Source organism: Columba livia, chromosome 5, assembly GCF_036013475.1.
Source record: "Columba livia isolate bColLiv1 breed racing homer chromosome 5, bColLiv1.pat.W.v2, whole genome shotgun sequence".
NCBI classification, from domain to species: domain Eukaryota; kingdom Metazoa; phylum Chordata; class Aves; order Columbiformes; family Columbidae; genus Columba; species Columba livia.
In genome coordinates, this window is record NC_088606.1 from 11320659 (window position 1) to 11341382 (window position 20724).

General features: G+C 40.1%; 1 protein-coding gene across 18 annotated transcripts in view; it reads right to left on the bottom strand.

Moving 5' to 3' along the window:
• MARK3 (microtubule affinity regulating kinase 3) overlaps positions 1-20724 on the bottom strand; it is a 64475-nt gene that overhangs the window by 27938 nt on the left and 15813 nt on the right. For all 18 annotated transcript variants that reach the window (XM_065063402.1, XM_065063399.1, XM_065063395.1 and 15 more), the window contains 4 exons: positions 16459-16512; positions 8481-8529; positions 7779-7844; positions 5486-5556 (listed from right to left, as the gene is read on the bottom strand). In XM_065063402.1, coding sequence (XP_064919474.1) covers positions 5486-5556; positions 7779-7844; positions 8481-8529; positions 16459-16512 — 240 coding nt within the window. The remainder of the gene's footprint in view (positions 1-5485; positions 5557-7778; positions 7845-8480; positions 8530-16458; positions 16513-20724) is intronic.

Consider the following 20724-nt stretch of genomic DNA (forward strand, 5'->3'; position numbering starts at 1 on the left):
TATATAAGTGACATTTCAAAGAGACATGAGTTCTAATCAAAAAGTTCAATATTTATTACTAAAGTTGCCATGTACTTATCCACTCAGAGCCACATGACCAACTACCACAGTGACCAGTGCATTTGGGGGGAAGCTGCTAAATAACTTAGGTGTTTGTTATTTGATCTATTTGGTTTCTACTATACTTGAAAGAAGATTTTGTCTTTCCTGTGTGGCTAATTATAGACCAGTAAAAGCAATGACTTTTAGAAAGGTTACTGAAGTATTTCCATTCCAGTACTGTACACAGCTATAAAAGCTTTCACTCTAGACTGAAGATTTCCAGTCCCTCTCCAAAGGTGATTTTTCACGTCGCAACATGGAAAGAAAAGGGTAAGAAATGGGCTCAGCTACTGGAGAAAGAACTGGGAAACTGCTTGTTTGTCAAAACGTGCGCAGTGAGAAGTAATTGTGCACCTGACAGACATCTGATAAGTGCAAATGTCTTATTATACTTTGTACACTGTATAAGAGTAGCAAACTCCATGGAAAATACTCTCTGTGTCTCAAATGTAACAGAATTATTTCTCCTAATTTCCAAACATCATTAAGTTTTTCCTGCTTTATACAGCAAACTATATGAGCTCTTTACACAGTACACTGTCCTAGTAGATTGCTCTAGAGTCATAAACATTGCTGCAGAACTCTACATGTATGGAAAAGCTGGATGAAGTCTTATTGTTACATGATCACAAATGTGGTCAAACACATTTTATTGTCATGCATACGTGCTCAGAATTAATGCTGTCTTCTTAAAATAAGTGGGACTGCACATAAAACATAATTTACTGTAATAACTATGCTTAAATAAATGCATTTCCATTCTTCATTCAAAATTAAGAAGATTTCCAACACTGAAATATAAGGTATCATTGCTGTTACAAAAATAACTCACGATCAGACCACCCAACTTAGCGTAATGCTCCTCCTGTACTGGTAAGCAGCAATGGTTTTCTCTCTCAGTGCTCAGGGAAGGTGAAAGTAAGGTTCTTGGTTGGCCAAACAAGTGGCCTACCAGTCAATTTCCCATTTGTAACTTAAGCACCAATATTATGATCTTTGTGTCCCTGTGCTATTGAATCACACATATGTGCAGAACGTCACCTTAGAAACTAAGCAGTGTAAGAAAAGTTGAAGTATTTCCATTCTCTATACTTTCACTTTGTTTTTCTTTGTTCCTTTATGTATTGGCTCCCTTTTTCAGACTCCGAGTTCAGCTTTTTACAGTTACTGAAACCACCCAGGTTCCTCCACACCACCACCTGTATCATCTATTTGGTTTTCCTTCCTTTCCTCTCTGCTCACACTGCAGGTTGCTCCAAGGCTGACAGCACAACAAACACCTTGAGCTTTATCTGGGACTGCAGAGACACAGCACTGTACCATTCGCTCCTGAGCTGCTTTTACTCTATCTAAGAGCAGAAGGTCTAGCAGACGATCAACCAGCAGTTTCCTTTGGAGATGCTTTACAACTACTCTGCATTGCAACAGGATAGCACGGAGACTGCAGAGGTGAGTCCGCTCTAAATGGAGGGGAAATAACGCAGTGGGTATGACATTAATCGTTGATGAACAGCCATCAAAACTGAATGAAAAACAGCACAAAGCACGGCTGCACTGGATCGAGTGCCTTGTCTTCCCCTTCCACCATGATTTCCATCGACAGCCCCCTCAATCCAAGTCTACTGGAGTGTGAGAAATCTGCTGACACTTGGCAGGTGAGGAGAAGAGGGGAAGAAACAGCAGATCTTTTTGCTAGAGGTAGCAACTGGAGCATTGGAATACATTTCTTGGGAGGGATTTTGAAACTCTGTGTAATCATAGGCTTTAAAGGACAAGTTAGAACAAGTTATCTCCAGGCAGACAAACCATTCTTCATACGGATTAAATGACAAAAGGATAGATAAATGACCTCTAAAGGTCCCTTCCACACTGCCACAAGTATTTTGTTTCTTAACTGGAACATACAAGTACAATGTATCCATGGATTTTTTTGTTTTCCAAGATCTGTCCTGACATCTACCAGCATTAAAAATTCTGAACTGCTTCTGCAGGGAAACAGTGGGAAGACAGAAGGACGCCAGATCTATTCGGCTGCAGTAAAGGAAGAGAGGGAATTAATACGCATGGATTTTGGGAGACCCCCTGCCTGGAGTCTTGGCTTCCCATTTTTGCATTCATTCTTATCCAGATGGGCAGATTTTTCTATGGAAAAAGGATGGTAAAATTGAACTAGAACTGCCTGGAAGCCTGTAACAGGGAAAGAAAAACTAAGTGACGTTAAGAATGCAAAATGTTCTGGATATGAATTTCTCACACATGGTTGCACAAAAGGAGCTTGAAATGGAGAACTGCAGAGCATGGCTGTATTTTTAGTGTTTGTACCCTCTCCTGTGTTCCTTGTCAAGCGTGACTGGAATAATATGATCACCGCCTTTCACATTCTTTTTTTCCTGCTAACAACCTTAAGTATGTGTAACAAAATGGACAAAAATATTGTGTTTTTTGTCCAACAAACAAAGAGGGGAGAATTACCAAATTCTGCTCTGTGCCTGCTGGAGAGGAAGTGCCTCCCCAACTAAAGCACAAGTGTTTGATGCAGAAATCACATCTACTGAAAAAGAAACATGATCTGAAAACATGATATAATACAACCTATTGTAGGAACTAAGCTCAATACTGCAGCACAACTGTTTCTTCAGTTTAAAGAGAGCTACCGCCTGTTAAAACAGTTACTGAATTTCAAAAAAATCCTTATTTTGTCCTAAGTCCCTGTCTAATGTAAGAACAGCTGCAGTGAATCAGATGAAAGGTCTACAGAGAGCATTTTACCTCCAACAATGGCTAAAAGCTGTATGAAGCTATTCTGGGTCTACAGTGAGGTGAAATGAACAGTTTTATGACCTGTAAACCCAGTAAGACCCAGTTTCCTTTGACACCGTCCCACAGAGTCCTAGTGTCTAATAAATGCCAAGCTCTGATCAAAGCGGCCTCGCTCCTGTCCTGCACGCGTGCTCTTCGCTCCAGCAAAGCACAAGGAGCTCGTGCTATAGTTTCTCTCCCCGGGTTACTGCTAGGATTCTTTCTTTTGCAGGCGCTCGTGCTCCTGAGGTTCTCAAGAACCTCCCATCAAGGGAGATGACGGTTCTCTAAAACTGGTTGAGGTTGGTAGCTGGGAAGTCGGCTGTTGAGGGAGGACAGAGCACAACGGCCTGCGCCAGGAAGCAAGACTTGTAAGAAGAAACTGAAAACGTGCTTTTGTGTATTTCAGTGGATTCAAGTGAGGCCATCTATATATCTTTACAAACAGCATTTAGTCTACTGAAGTACCAAGTAAAAATAAAAAAAGCTAAGAATCTGAAATACATAAAAATATCAACTCTTGATATGTCAAACACCCAGCTCAGTGGATAACTGCCTTTTAAATTCCTTCCATTCATATTGTGAAAAATGAAGTTACATATATCCTGTACTACCCACATAATCCCATAAAATTAAGTACTAGATGTACCTGTAAAACATGTTCAACCTGTTTCCACAAGTTTTCACTTAAAGGAGAATCAAATTGTTAGGAAAAAAAAAATAGTTGTTGAACAAATGTGCAATTTGAATGGAATTACTGCAAAACCTTTTTCCACACAACTCCTGATTAAAGAAACTGAAGACAAACAGATTAAAGAAACTGAAGACAAACAGCAGAGTACCATACCAGCAGAAGTTTTTAAAGTTCACAGCTGAAAGAGAACAGCAAACCCTCTCAAGTTACTGTGAAGCTCTTCAAGTGACATTACAAAGAGCAAAGCAACAGCTTGGGATTTGGAAGAGATGGGTGAAGCGGGAATGACTGCTCCACAACCCATCACATCTGCTCTAACACAGCACAGAAACACACACCGGAAACCTGCAATCACAAAGGAAAGTTCTCTACCTGACCGACTATGAAAAGGAGGGAAGCAGCTTTAAAAAGACATATAAGATTTTGTTAAAGAAGAAAAATTTTCCTTAGTATTATTAAGCTGTATAACTCCAGCAATCACAAATCAACTCCGGGGACAGGAAATCTGCAGCTCATTTTTTTGGGGGGGTTGCTTTGCTAGGTTGGTTTCTGGTGCTGTGTCTGGTGGTTGGTATTTTGGGATTTATTTTTTTTTTTTCCTTCCAAAAGAGGGTAAATACAAGATTTAAAGAGAGGAGAGAAAACAAAGGAACAAGGATTTCACAGAAATGCTTATGTTGTTTCCTTATGTTGGGTTAAATAGGTTTCTGATTTTTCTTCCATTGCTATTTCTGAGCTTATTGTTTATACTGCTTTCACACAATTCTTACTATATGAGATGGAGGGACCAAAACAGTTGTGGCACAGTTGCCTAGTTCCCAAATTGTTCCCTTCTGTCACACTACCCACACTAGAAGTGTAAAAGTTTTCTTTACCAGGTATTTTGTGAAAGTCATTAATAAATTTCCTGGAAGTCTCGTAAATTTTATCAAACTTTTTCTACTCCTGTATGGCTGTGCTTAAGAAATGAAGCTATTGGAGTCCCCCCCTTTCAACAGTGAATCCGACTGTCACATCATTGCCGTAATTCACCAGTTCAAAAACCCTAGATATTGTTCAATAAAACACTCTTGTCCCTTCATTATTTTAAAGTGTCATTAAGCAGGAGCATAATTTGGATATTTATTACTTTTCACAACATTATCTAGGTTATTCAAGTGACCCAAGGGATGAAAGTAACATAGGCATTTACAAATTTCTGCACAAGAGGAGAAAACGGTCAGACCAGTTGAAAGAAAATGAAACTATAGATGCTACAAGAGCATTTGGATTTTAATTAGTAATGCAAAAATATGTGGTTATGTTCAACACTGTAGAATGGAAATGCTTTTTACGAATCAATGAAATTCCAATATCTTTGCAGGGCTAGTTTATCCATCACAAAGAAAGCTAAATTAACAAGCCTAGAAATTACTTTTCCATGACTTTTTAGAACAACTATTAAACTGCATCTTTTCACGCAAGCAGGAGGCTGTGAACGGATGCCTGTTACAGGCAGTACCTGCGTTTTGAAACTGGCCTGTTTGTAGCCTGTTACATTTGAATAACTCCCCAAAGGTTACAGACCAGCTGATCTAAGGACACATGAAATCAACCCAGAGGAAATGAATTTTGGAACGGAATACACTTCCAAACGAAGGAGTCACTGTGTTCTGGCACTCCTGGACGCTCTGGCACGCAGCACTAAGTAAACTGGCACCACTGAACGGACTGCTAACCCCTTCGATGTATTACTGCAATTCAAGTTTTTTCTCACTCTGGGCTACAAGTCCACAACATGCTGACACTGCTAGAAATCAAATGCAAAGGACAGCTGTTTTATTCATTTCAGCATTAAAAACGGGAAGCAGTGTGGGGGGGAGAGCTGATGTATAGGAATGTTATACATACCTGTCTAAATTTAGCTCTAGCCTCCTTTTCCTTCATTCTTCCATGTGCAACCAGATAGTCAAACACTTCCCCTACAATTCAATAATGAGATTCATTAATGACAATTTCAGAACACAGAGATTCTTCTCTAGCAGTTGCCCACAGCAGCTTCACTGGAAAGACTGTACTTCAAGGTTATGATGAGAGGTTAGCTCAAGCGAACAAGGCACAGCTGCTACGCAATTTACTGTACTGTCATCTCTTATACAAGAATATAACAAGACTTAATGAATGACTGGATACAGAGGAAAAAAAAGCCACACATTTCCTTCCAATTACTTATGATAGAAACTGAGCAGAGTACTTCTGTTTTGTAAATAAAGATGACATGTACCCCTTCACAGAACTTCTCACAAGGGTTTCTTTTGCCTTAAAAAAATCTTCGTATGTGACAACATCTGATGATGGAGATTGAAACAGTACGAAAGATCTGTTGTGTTTGGGATTTTTTTCCCCATAAATTAATCTGCTCATTTTATAGCACATCAATACAGACCACAGTGTTTGAGCTTTAGGTGCAGCCAAGCGGCCCAAGAAACACTGACACGTTTGTGAGAGCATGGCAGACTTTCTTTACTAAAAAGCAATAGCCATGTACATAAGAACTCCTACAAATACAGACTAATATGCAGTTTTAAAAATTCTTTGCTAATATGCAAAAATCAATAAAAACTTCAGAAGTTGATCAAATATCTAAATATTCTCTACTGAGCAAGGAAACAGTTTTGTAGATCACCACCACACAAGGGAAGAGCTGAGTAACTTCACATTTAGTTTTTAAAAGAAGCAACTCCACTAAATTTGAATAAAACACCCAGAGTCATACAGCAGGAAAAGCAACAACCGAGTAATCCAAGGGCATGTCAGGATTTTCTACAAAACAGTCTTACTTCCCTCTGTAGTGCATTATTTAATACTCAGCTCAAGTACCTCTCTTAGCCGTATTACACAGCTGTTTCTTCAAGAACCTTGAAGGAATAAACCTGAACACTTCTTCATAATACAGGAAAAACGATGCCAGAGAAAAAATCATCCCAAATTTACGCAGTGTTGCAGTTATAGCCATCGTTTCTTTCATCCTGCAGCGACAGACCCCATGTGCATCATGCGTGACCAGTATCTTGATAAAGACGAAATCTGGGAAACCACTGCCCGCCACCAAGATTTCTGGCCATCCCCGTCTTGCACAACATGGCATGTGTGAAGGGTCCTGCTCGTGGCCTTTTACACCGGTACGGTACCTGCCTCTCCATCACCCTAAGAAAGATCCTGGGCGCTTTAGAGAACCGCTGGCCCTTCCACCTCCCAGAAGATAATCACTAGATGGCAACAGGACTTCACTATTAAGTCTGGTACCATCAAACAGCACAGAGATGCCTCTACAAACACCTGTGCTAGCCGATGTTTTAATGGTATTGTACCAACTTAGTTTGCTTAGACAAATCTTGTCTGATCATTTAGGAAGCTGCTACAAGAAAACATAGGAGAGTAGAGAATCATAACCCAATTGATAGTAATTCATTAAACTCCACATAACGTAGTGTCAGAGTCAGAATTCAATGCCAATTTTCTCAGAGAAGTCATCTCTGTATCCCCCTCCCAGAACTAAAGAAAAGCCTCAGATATTTGAGATTCCCAGCTGCTGATGCTAAAGGGTCACACCAACAAACTGAGGGCTATTAAGTTTTAGCCAGCAAGGAGTAAGTTAAGGCCAAATAGCTTAATTCTAGCTCTGGTGAAAACACCTGACATTGCACGATCCGTGCTCTTCCCCCTCCACCCCCGCCCTGCAATCAGGAAGAAATGTTTAAGTTCCTCCTGAAATGGCATAAGGCTAAGCCTAACAATTCTTGACAGGAGCACGTCTGTGATTAAGATACATCAAATGTCATCAACATCTAAAAAACAGAAGTTGCAGTACTTGTGCAGGGAGCTGAATACAATAAATTGAGAAGGTTGGCATTTGTTACAGACAGGAACAATTGATGCTCAAATAAAGATTCCCATTAAATTTGAGTTGTGAAAACAAAGCAAATGTTGCTAAGTTGAAATAAGTTCAGAAGCTGGTTTACAAGCTATAATTAATTACATTGCCCAAAGAAGTACCAAAAAATACTAAAGATTTTTCTTAAGATTTTACACTATCACGACATTAACATTTGCTGAAAAAGACAGCAACACTTAAAAGAAAACAAGGGCTTTCTCCCACTTGGCAATTTGTTTCCATGCTACATCACAGCAGAGAGGTACTCACCCCCACTTGCATATTCCATTATTAAATAGAGAGTTTTTTCAGTTTCAATGACTTCAAACAGCTTCACTAGAAAAGAAAACCAGGAAAAAACACAAAACAAACAACAAAGAGCCTCACTATTTGCTTGCTGCTTGACAATATCAAACTATTACTCTAAAGAAATATTTCCTGTCTAATGTTCCTAAATGGAAAATATGGTAACACATTTGGTCAACTCATACAGAACAACATTTTCTCAAGAAACAACAGTTTCTTCTGTTACATGAGAAAAGCAACTAAATTAAGCAGAATTTACACAGATTTGAGCATCAGCTATAGCCATTTTTACGCACTAAACTGGCGCACATGGTCACAAATGAGTTGTCTGTCAGTTTGTTGACAATACTACATTATTTAAATGTCTAAACCTGAACAACTTCTTGACCACTTCTTCATTTTGGTATATACTTATTTTTAATGACAGCCTGAATTTAGTCAAAATCAATATTATACTCAAAACAAGCAAAATTATCAGTTAGCTATGTTTAAATGGACCAAAACCTTTTCTAAGTACACAGCTCTGAAAAAGTATTTATTACTGATACTTTACAGTCAATTGACACCCTAATGAAGAATCATCTTTTAAACCCATACCACAACTATTTTAACAGTGAAAAAGCTAACATTTCTTCAGTTGGAAATTATGTGAAAGAAACAAGGTACCTATATTTGGATGATTTAAGATCTTCATTATTCTTACTTCTCTAAAGAGCTGAAATAAAGATAAAACATGAAATAAGTTAACAGGTAACACCCATTCTTCTTAAAGTCTGATCATTTTGATATACTTATGTAAACACAAAAGGTAAACATTACTATTAGCATTTCAATGAAGTTCATGAAATAAGCACTTATTGGAGGGAACATTTAAGCACCTGCTTCTTTTGACACCCCTCCCCAGAGAAATCAAACCTCAGACCCCTGGAGACACCCAGAAGCGCTCCAGATGGCTCAGAACAGAAGTGACCGTAGCCCTGTTGTTCGCAGACTTTTGGGGCCAGAAGATCGATACGAGCCCATGCAGCTTCTCGCTGGCCAGTACATCTCACACCAGCTTTCACCCCTTCATGGAAAATTCTGTTTCCAAAGTTTCATGAAACCTCATCAGAATGTATTTGGAAGACCGCTGCACTACGCTACTCACGTGAATCCATCACTCTTCAGTACTTTGTTAGAGCCATGGAATTACTGTGCCACACAGGAACTCACAGGTGAAAGATCAACTGCTTATACCATACAAAGTGTTACCCAACTGGAGCAAGTTTGAAGGAGAGATGGGCCAGCAAGGCTCCCCCTCAGCCCTTCATAAGTCTTCTCACAAGGCAACCGAGGCGCAGCAGCACCCAGCCCGGGGTTTGTCCCTGCAGCTCCGCTGACTCTCCAAGCCTGCTCAGCCAGTACAACGTGCTGAACATACTTGCCAAAATTAATAGGGCAGAATGCAAACGGTGTTTTCCTGACCCAACAATGCCCAGCAGACAGAAGAAACACCATTACTTCAAGGGTACAGTCTCAAATTCACCATGTACCTTCCCATGCAAGAGGATGGTACCACCTCCCCGTCTGGAAGTATTGGTGCTAACCTAGACCGAGCACAAGGTCCAGGAAAAAATTTAACAGAAAATCTCACAAAACACACAACTCCCCCAAATAAACACACTCCATTTCCTGAGTTTTCTGTTGCAGCCCCCTTGCCCACCCCAGCACATCTGCTTTGGCAGGATGGGTGGTGAGGAAGCACAAGTGCCTACTTCAAGCTGCAGGGTAACACGAATGGTGCCGCATCCAGAAACCACACGCTGATTGTAAGGAACTTGTTCCAAACCCTCCCACGACACCAATACCCATGTGATGAGGGTCTTGCTTGAGTAGTTATTTCCAAAGAGCTCAACTTTGCCTGTCATACAGAGTAAACTTCGTCCTTCAGCAACTGGACCACAATATGGGAACAGCATTCAACAAAGCACAAACAAAAAAGTCTGTCAACTATCAGCTGTTAATTATTTTCACCTCTGAAAACCCTCTTCTGCAAAAGACGATTAAAAGATGCACATAAACCTGTAAGTGTAATACCAAAAATGCCATGGCTGTTGGTACTGTAATAAAACATTGCTTTTAATGAAAGTCATTAAAGCAGATGAAGTAAAAGTAATCTCACTTCTGCTCCCAGAAAAGACCCAAGATAAAAAATAACTACGAAAAGCCTGAAGTGCAAATACTATTGTGTTTGCAAAACCCAAATAATTCTCTTTTTCAGCAGTTCGCTATATGGCAGTCAAGCGTGTAGCTGTTCTCCTTCCGCAGCTCCCCCCATGCCAGCCCCAGACTCCAGAGGGTTTATGCTCTTAAGCCCTGATTATTTTCTAACAGCGTGCTTCAAACCGTGGGAGCATTTAAGAGGTTTTGTTATAAATCTAACGCCAACTTCTACAGGAATACCAGTAACCTAGCAGATCATATTGATCTTAACATGAAGAGACTGAAACAGAACGAAAGCAAATAAGAGATACCAGCATTGTTATTAACAGCAAGGAAGCAAAAAGTGCTGCTGCAAGATTTGCCTCAGGTCAGATTTCAGATAAAGTGAAAACATTTAGCATGGCTACATGTATGGCTAATGACTCAAAAATCTGTAGGTGTACTTACTCAATAAAAGCAGAAAAAAAAAGTGAGACACGGGAAACAAACAGAAAACAACCAAATCAACAAAATAAAATCCTTGTGCATTTGTGTCTTTTAGTAAAATAAAATGTGGGGGTTGAGATTTAAATAAATAAGCAGGGGGAAGGGGAACATAATCTGGAAACCAGTTGTTCTAACCATTCTCTGCTTTCTGATGTTCCGTCAAAGGGTAGGATTTGGGGAGCAATCCCCATTGCACTGCCCAACAGACCTTTTGCCCCATGCTACAGCCATGGCTGTGAATGGCACACTGCCTGAACACACAAATACTTTTAATTATCTTGTCATCATCATCCGGGTCTGTGTGCCTGACACTTCGCTAGATGACAAGCTGCCTAAATGCAATCAGGATTGACCGATCAAGTCATTTTTTGGCCATGCAAAATAGAGTTTCAAAAACTAAAGATGCATGTTTTCTTCCCTGCCCCGCTGAGGGGTAAGTAAATTGTCTTTAAAAAAACCAAACCAAAACACAAACAAAAAAAAGATGTTATTTCTGGAGCTTTTTCATATATAATTAGACAAAGTAGACTACTTTACCAGCTCTCTCTGATCATCAGAAATTTCAAAGCAGTTGAATCTATAGTCATTTTTTTCTTATTTTTCATTCAGGTCAGCTGAACTGCTGTGTAGTATATTCTGAATACTCCACTAATACTTTGAATCATGGTTTATACAACTGAAAGCCTCTGCTCAGCTTTAAAGTTTTGAAGACAGTTTGCTTAATTTGCTCTCAATTGATTGTTGGCATCTTCCACCCCCAATACTCAAATAAAGCCTGTTGGGTCAGACTCTCACCAAGGGCAGCTCCACTGCTGCACAGATAAAAGACCTTGGCTGTTATTCAGCTGTTAGTCTATCATCACCTCACCCACCTAAAAAAACAAAAGATATCTTCATAGGATTAAGTATGGGAATATAGGGAGTCACCATTGGTGCCATCGAACAAGAACAGTCAACCAAGAGCAATATAGATTAAGACAGTAAAAAAGAGGCCAAAATTCACAATATTATAATGTAAATGAATATATTTATACTCTGTTTTTTTCTTTTAATAAAGTATGCTGACTTGGCTAGAGCAAGCTGCTTCCTCCAGTTTTTGATGGTCTAATGTGATAAAGTCAGGCTTATACTACATTTTGGGCTGCCCTAAATATAACATTGGTCCACAAGACAACTAGTCTGCATTACTAACCCCAATGAAGCATGTCAAAATGTAGCTTCTACATATGAGCCATTTGTTAAAGTGGGTGACTAGAAACAAACTTTTTAAAAAGAGACTATTTTTGTCTCAGAGGAAATTAAAAATGAAAATACTTGAGAACAGAATACAGCCACCACCAAATTCTTCATTAGAATGTTTGTTAGATAAATGCACTTCAGACTGTGCTCCCTTAGTCAGTTTAAATGTTATGTGTAGAGTTTTGACACAGATGGCAACTTCCAGGGGGACATATGCGAATACTTGACACTGTATTATGTGTTATTGTCTATTTCTGACAAAGAAATAAAATGCAAAACATCATATAACTTCCACACGGTTTTCCCAGATTTTACTCCTCCAAAATATTACGTGCCTCAACTTCTAGCAAATGAAGCAGTAATTAAAATCATGCAGTAACATTCACTGCAAACAGCCAGGTACGATAAAAGCCCATACATGTGAGGTTCTCTGCCACAGGAACGCAGAAGAAGGTGTAACATCAGAAGATGCAGTGTGAAGGTTCTCAATCCAGAAAATAATTTTCCTAGCTTTAGGAACTTCATTGTCATTATGAGATCATAAGGGCAGACAAACAACTGAAAACAGTGCTTATCAGTTTAATTTCTAATACCGAGATTAAAAACTACTCCCAACTTGTTGAATAGCTCACTTTCCGTCAACAGGAGCTCTATAAATGTTTCTAGGCAAAGACAAACATCCTTAGTCTGCCAAACAAATGGCTTTCAGCTTTGTTGTGGTCTTGGTCCTTTGACTGTAAGCCACGTTAGATACTGGGAAAGAATTACATTTAATTAATGCTGCTGGCCAACAAACTGAGTGAGAAAAAAACCAACAAACCAGCAATGGAGCACAGACACATACTGAGTAATAATCTTGAATCAGTTTTACTTGAACTTTAATATGCTGACACATCCGAAACAACAAGGGAGTGAGGGGAAAGAAGGACCCATCTTTTAAGCCAGCTCTCTCTGAACACAGCGAAAGACAGAATGTGTTCCTCCATTAGCTACTGCAAAAGTTTCTGTAACTAATTATTTCAAAAATAATAAAAATAATAATAATAATAAAAAAAAGTTTGCTAAAAAGCAAGTCAGTGCACTTGCCAGACATGGAGCATTAACATATCCTGGCCTCCTTCCCCACAAAGCGGGGGCTTTTCCCAAGATCTTGTCCCAACTCAGCTCAAGCTTGACCTGCGTATTAGGGTGCTCCTGGTAAGTGCTCACTGAAACATGCCCTACATATGATTAGGAGCCTCAAGCAGGAAGCTTTTATACAATACAAGTTTGCCTCAAACAAACCGCAACTTGAAAACAGAAAAAACACTTTTTATAAACAGAAAAGCCTGGGAATTTGAAATTCTCAGCCCTTTCTTCCAGTTTTTAAAGTACTGATTGACCTATGGTCAGAAACACGGTCCGCGTTAAAATTGATGTTTAAGAACTCTAAAAAGCTTTAACAAAAAAACGGCCAAAACAAGTGGCAAAACATCTGCACACAACGAACAAAAATATTTGGCTGAGGAGCCAAGTTCTAAAAAAGGAAATGAGAAATGATTTAATGCTATTACGTGGGCTCGGTAAAAAAAAACTTGCATATAACAGCATTGCTAATTCAAAAGAGAAAAACAAACGTTGTTGTTGTTTAGGAGGAAGTGAACTACTGTAGCATCAGAACTTGTTTCCAGTGAGACCGATACTCACTGGAATGGGGTACACAAGTACTTTTGCGGAAAGCAGTGATCATGACTAACACCACCGGCATGGGAAAAAAGCTCTAAGAACTCCCTTTTCTTTCAAAGCAGGGAAGCACCGCTTACAGTTTCCTTTTTGCTAAGAAGGAGCAGCAGAGTAGTAATTAGGTTCTAAACCAACAGCTAAGAGTCCCTGCGTGTGGCTACCACAGGCTTCCTCAGCGGCGGAGAAACCCGACCGTTCCACGTGGAGCTGTGGGGAGTGCAGCTGCCCGGAGCTCGCTGCGGGGGCAGACCAAGAATTACTGCTGTGGGAAGCAAAGCAAGGCCTTAGCGAGGTTAACTTCTTTCTGGCAGCTAGAATCATAGAATCATTTCATTTGGAGGAAACCCTCAGGATCATCGAGTCCAACCATAACCTAACTCTAGCACTAAACCATGTCCCTAAGAACCTCGTCTAAACGCCTTTTAAACACCTCCAGGGATGGTGACTGCACCACTTCCCTGGGCAGCCTGTTCCAGTGCCTGACAACCCTTTCTGTGAAGAATTTTTTTCTAATATCCAAACTGAACCTCCCCTGGCACAACTTGAGGCCATTTCCTCTTGTCCTAGCACTTGCTACTTGGGAGAAGAGACCAACACCCTCCATGCTCCAACCTCCTTTCAGGTAGTTGCAGACAGCGATATGGTCTCCCCTCAGCCTCCTTTTCTCCAGGCTGAACAGCCCCGGTTCCCTCAGCTGCTCCCCACCTGACACGTGCTCCAGGCCCCTCACCAGCTTTGCTGCCCTTCTCTGAACTCTCTCCAGCACCTCCAAGTCTTCCTTATGATGAGGGGCCCAAAATTGAACACAGGATTCCAGGTGGGGCCTCACCAGTGCCGAGTACCGTGGCCTAGCCCTGCTGGCTGAAGTATCAGTGTGGATGACGTAATACAAAGAAATCAGAACCAGCAGCCTTTAATCACCATTTGTTTTCCCCACCTAAGGACGAGCAGGCTACATGGCTCTGCCGCAGCTCAGACACCATACACCACACCCTCTTCCCAGCACGGTCCTTCCCGCCGCACCAGACCTCAAATATTTTATAGGTCTCTCCAGAAGTGCAAGATCTGAAGCATTTCCATCTTAGTGTCCCCTGCATCTACAGGTTGCAGGGGCTTCAGATGCACTGAGGCTGTGGCACTGCTGACTGTGCTGGGGGAAAAGGGGCAACGGTTTACAAAAACACCTAAAACCAACCAAAACCTTGATTGTGCAATATTGGTAAGTATTGCATTGTGCATTCACTCTGCTTACTATGACAAGCAGGCATTTAATTTTAAGAAAACTACTTTCAGTTTTTGAATTAAGAACACTGACATACCTCATGAAAATCTTTTCTGTGCTCATGTAACAAATGAGCTTCGAGAGAGCACATTAGCAGTCGCACTCCCCAAATCTGATCTCATTTCTACCCTTTTCTTTTGTACTATTCTTCCAGACTCCCATTTAAGAAACTCAGTGGTAGACAAGACCAATTTACAAATCACACTTTCCAATCTAATCTAATTTTATAAATAAAAACATTACAACGGAGGTGGAGGCACAAGTGGACACTAAGCAGGCTGAAACCCAGGAACCGAAGGGCCAAGCAGCAAACTTCCAGCTTGTGGCTTTGCCAAGTGAACACCTGTGAGTTGTACAGAAGGTTTGCTTTGTTCCTGGAACATGAGCTCAAGCTAGCGTTACGGTCCAATCTCAAGACAACGCCGCATGAAGGATTAAGATTTTACATTTTTGTCTGAAAACACAGCCTCTCTACTTTTCTCTGACCATTTTTCCCATGCCCTGACCCCTCCTCTTCATATCATGCAGCTTTTGTTTCTTTTTAAGTCTTTCAAGCACTTAACAATTTTTTCAGGTATCCCAAGTCACACAGATCTGCCACACCAATCAACTTTATCTAATCCATCATATTACCTAATCTGTATTTAATTTCCTCCCTGCTTACCCAGAAATTACCAATAACTTAATGGATTAAGCTGAAAAGAATTCTGAGACTACTGGAACCACATCACCTACTTTTACCCAGTCAGTTTCCTGCTCAGAAAACAGACTTTCTTCCATAGGTTATTCTTTGCCTCTCGACCAAACTGTATAATGTAAGAACTTGTGTATTTTTCCAGTTTACTTTTGCACCATTAATTTTGATAAAAACATCTAGTCACATGATCCTTTTAGTATTTGTATAAAATCCAAATGTGTATATTCTCCCGTTTACTCTGGTTATGCCATTTCATTTTGTTTGCAGGTAAGTTCTGGGTATTCTCTCGTTCAAACAGAAATATGCAAGGAGCTTTTTAAATCAAAGTACTCAAAAGTAAATAAAAAGCCTTTGCAGCACTTAAAAGGACAGAGTTAGAAAAGTCCCAGGTAAAAGTGACATTTAAATGTACTTCCTGCAGGCACTCCAAAGCAGACTGGCTTGATGAAAGAGTAGGATTTATCACTACTTACTAAAATAGATAAGGCGATACAACTGTAACAGCACATTAAACATTTGAGGCTAGAGGGAGGAAACCAGAATAGCCACGCTCCAATTTGTCCCATAAAACTGCAGCACCTTTGCTGCTGTGAACTATGTGAAAGGCATAGACACTGCCCGGCCTCCAGTTCAGAGGCAGTGTTTTCAAGGTCAGTTTAAGAGATAGAATATAAGCTTTGTACTTATAAGTTTAATAAAGTGACCAGCATGAAGGAGACACAGGGTGTGACACCACACCAAGAAGGTCGTCTCTACAGAGTTAGTCATGCTCGGGAGACAAAGGAAGTGGCTGATACCACTGTTTTCTCAGTTTAGAGCTCTGTGCAAGTTCATCTTGAACAACTGCACGGTTGTCAACAATATGTGTTACAAAACTAATCAGTAAATACAGTAATCAGATGTGCACAAGGTGCAATGCTCCAGATTCTCCAGCACAGGCACCCAGGGTTAATGGAAGGAGGTGGGGAAATGAAACAAGTTATAGTCAAGTTGAAAGATTAAATGTAAAAACCTACCTTTTGTAGACTAGTTGGGTTCAGCTGTGTTTTGTCAATTATTTTTATGGCAACCTAAAGGAAGAGTTCATAATCAGTATTTTCCACCTGGACAATGCAGCATTATTACAAGATGGTCAAATCCAGCAACAGAAATGGAAAACATGAAAACTACACAAAACCCACTCAAGCTTCTCCAGAAAATTATGTACTCGTATTTAAACTAAAAACATTTGGAATTAACCTCTGAAATTTAACTTACTTCTACTGCAACCAACTAAATGGGAGAGCGGAAATAACCCTAGTATTTTAAGCGTATTAAGATGAGAGAAGCTCACTTAGTCTTTTGATTGACATTAAGACCATCGCACTTATTACAGTGGAAGCTCCAACACCAGACGGGGCCCCGATAGAGAACAATGTGCCTACAGAGAGTATTTACACAGTGTAATTACACAACGGATTACACAGTACTGACTGGGCACTGACAGTTTGTGAAGATGCTTCTAAAAGTAGAGATTTCAGAGCAAACTGAAAGTAATTCTATGCAGATTTTATAAGGACTAAGTTCAGCTTTGGAAATTCATGGAATATTTCAATCAATTATTTGCTCCCTGATGGATATGAAAAGAAAAATTACTTGTGCATTAACAAAAACCCATTGACTGTAGTAAAACAATTTTGGCAAGTTCATTCCTTTACTGGTTCTCATCTTTTTGCTAAGTACTGCACAGAAATATTAAAGAACAATGTAAAAATTTCACAAAATAAGCAAAATAGAAATTCAGTACTATGGCAACTAGTCCCAACCTGAAGATTGGAGGCAATGAACAGGCAACAGTTATGAGCTCCAGTACAATGCAGTTTAGACACAGGACGAGTTAGAAGAGGATATGGGAATCTTTCTAGTATTATGTGACAATTCGTATTTTTCCTTTCTAAATTAGAGACTAAACATGCCAGAAAAAACTACAGAAGCCAAGGAGATGGTGCCTCTCAAAGAGACAAGATGCTGCAACTCAGCTGATTATAATACCTCACTGGTGCACAGCAAGGGCTTTCAATTTCCCTGGAATTTTTGGCTCAAACAGTTGATGCTGCTCCTTCCCAGGCCACAGCTCCCATTTCCCTGCATCGCTCCGTGCTGTCTTTGTCATCTCATTAACTTGGGGTTGGCAACATATGGAATAAAGAATATCTTACATCAAAGTAAATTTATATCCCTACATTCAAGTGCAAAAACACATGGATAGATCATCATGATGGAGAGGGTAAGAGGGGAACGCAGTGTTCAGCACCTGGGTGAATCACAGAACTATATGATGGATAAGGTGTTTTCTGAAACTGAGATTCAAGACTTATTTTGAGCCTTCCTAGATGCAAGATACGATGAGATGTCACCAAGAAGCCATCTAAGAATGTTTTTGCTTCAGGGAGTGTTTTTTTCCTAAGGTATGCTACTGAAATTAAAGATCACTATTTCCTGAGGCAAAATTCCATTACAAAACCTTGAGAAATAGCTTCAAAAATACAAACTAACGCATTAAGCAATAGGTATTTTTATATCAGCTGCTGTGTACGAAACCAAGATTTTTATCTCTACCTTTTTACCTACTGCTGTAATGTAGGTAACGAAGTTATTCACTTCTTGTAATCTCTTACAAATCCATGCTGGATGTAGAGTGGCCGCTGCCCTTTTCAACAGCAGATAATGTTATCTGAAAGCCACCCAGTGTCCCAAGACTACCCATGCCACAGAAGATGGCTGTTGGCTTGGTAAGTGCATTCCACTCAGAAAAAGTTGTTCTGAGTTCTACCGTTCAGGTGAATCTTTGAAAGATGTAAACTTGTTTCAATCCACAAAGTCTTAAGTTATGTGGTTTCTGCAAAACACAGCTGACCTCTCTCACGGTGCATCGGGGCCAAATGATCAGAGAGGTCTCAGACACTGGCAAACAAATCCAGCCCTGAAGGTCCAGGGAAGGTACACACCTCAGTTTTCTGAAAGGCAGACTCATAGGCCTGTTCAGGGCACTAATTATAGCCTTAAAGGCGAGATGAATTTAGAGAATTCCTATCCACTTGAACACCGAGAGAACACTGTGTTAACACTGACTGAGAGCTTGAACCCATCATCAGAATAGGGAACAATTTCAGGTGCCTTGATAAGGTCTCCAAATCCCAGGCAAAGGGAGCCTGCCCTCAAGAATAGTTCTGATGAGCCTGAGAAAGAAAATTCTCCGTTTCACTAAGCACAGTTACTAAAGCAACAAATTGCCTTCCAAAGCAGAAACTTTGCTCTCTACACAAAGTGAATCTGGAATGATTTCAAGCATCGTGTGCTATGGCCAAGGCTGGAAGAATGCAAGTCCACATACACTGTGACACTGCTGCATCAGCCATGATATTCTGTGTGAGATTATTAGTAGAATTAAAATTAACTTTGCTTTCATCATCCACAATAACATGACCTAAAATATTCCTCCTACATGGCCCAAATTACAGAGTTAAAGCAATCAGAACAAAGTTGAGACACTGAGCAAACTGGCCAAATCGCCACCATTCAGAATGTTTTCTCCCTCTTAAATTTCACTTTTTCCAAGAGAAGAACAGAAGGAAGATGACAATAGATTGCTCGGAGTCAGACTTGAATCCTGAAAGAATCCTGTCTCAGTAGGAAACTACAACTTTCTTGCTATTAACTGAGCACATGCCTTTAACAAACAGAAGGATCCATATATTTTTGGCTGTGATTTCAACCACTTTGGTAACAGCAAAAGGTAGTTCTATCTTTTAGATCAATTTTGGCAAGTATGGAAAACTTGTCAGAGGAAATCACCTTTGATAAGCCACAACAGAAAACACATGGCTTAAAGTCAAAGAATTAACCAAAGCAGATTTACAATGAAGATTCTCAGTTTCAAAAGGGCAGACAGACTACAAATAAAACTCTCCTAGACAGAGGATCTGGAAAGAGTGTGTTTCCAAACTCCAGCTCCATTGCAGTGGAGCTGACCCTCCCTCCAGACCTCTGCCATCAGCAGAAGGCCATGTGCTTCTCGGCAGGATAATTCAACCCTCTCAAGTTAGGTTGGTGTTCTGATCACCCCCTAATAGGCCAAACATTTCTCCCTTTCTGTAACGTGAGGCTGGGCTCTCATCATACACCCTGCAGACACACAAAAGATGGAAATGAAAAAGAGTACTGGAACTTAGTCCAGCTGGAGAGATGAAAGCTGTATCTCAGGCAACAGGAAAATTCATGGGGAAGGGCTCCAGATGTAAGGAGATGAGCAGCTACCCCAGAAGAATGCTTGAACAAACACACCCTCCTACCAAGAAGCGACAGAAAAGTGCTGATCTGCTGCATGATTTAGAAGCTAATCAGCACAGAGATATAAAGAAGGAATTCTCATAAAAGTGAAATTGAACTGGACACTTACAAGGACATTAAGAACAGCCACACAGATAACAAAGACAAAATAAGTAGGTTTCAAATACAGCAAGGATACAGTAGAGATGAAAACTCACTTAAGCACGTCTCCCAAATCCAAGTGTTTTATTTTCGGTTTTGGTACACAAGATGGAAAAAAGAAGAGGAACAAAGACAGGACAGCCAGCAGGAATGAGTGTGTAAAGCAGGAAATCCCACATTCAGGAAGATGAGTGGCTGAGGCCAGACTGAGAACACTATCGTGGAATTCTTAAAAGTGGCAGGTTTAAAGGCAAAAGAAAAAAAAGGCATTATTGTAGCAGAGATTTCTAATATCTATCAAGAATAAAACAGCAACACAGGTTTAGAAATTGTCAGACTTTTTTTTCCCACCTAGCAGAGCCACTTACCATAAAATTATTGACTCGAAACTTTCAGAGAAAAAATAGGGAAACAGACAAAAGGGTTAAATGCAACATATTTTCCTACAGTTAATTGTGCTGATGGAAACACACAATATATGACTATCTCGACTACTGTAAAGCCTCATCTAGGAGGATGCATGGAAATTACAGAACTAGATAAGCCGAAATGTGCACAGAGCTTTTTTAATTAAAAAAAACAGCTGAAGAGATACCAGGTTGGAAATAAATGAGTAAGAGTTTTTCAAGGACAGGACTTGGGAACGATCTTGTTTAATATCTGTATCAGTGGCCTTGGCATGAGAAGTCAAGCCATAATGATTAAGTCTGCTGAAGGAGTTAAGAGGCACCACCAAATACAATGAAAACTGATATAAACAACCTTGGAGGTGAGTTAGCAAAGAAAGCGCAATTCAACGAAGTACAAGGTGC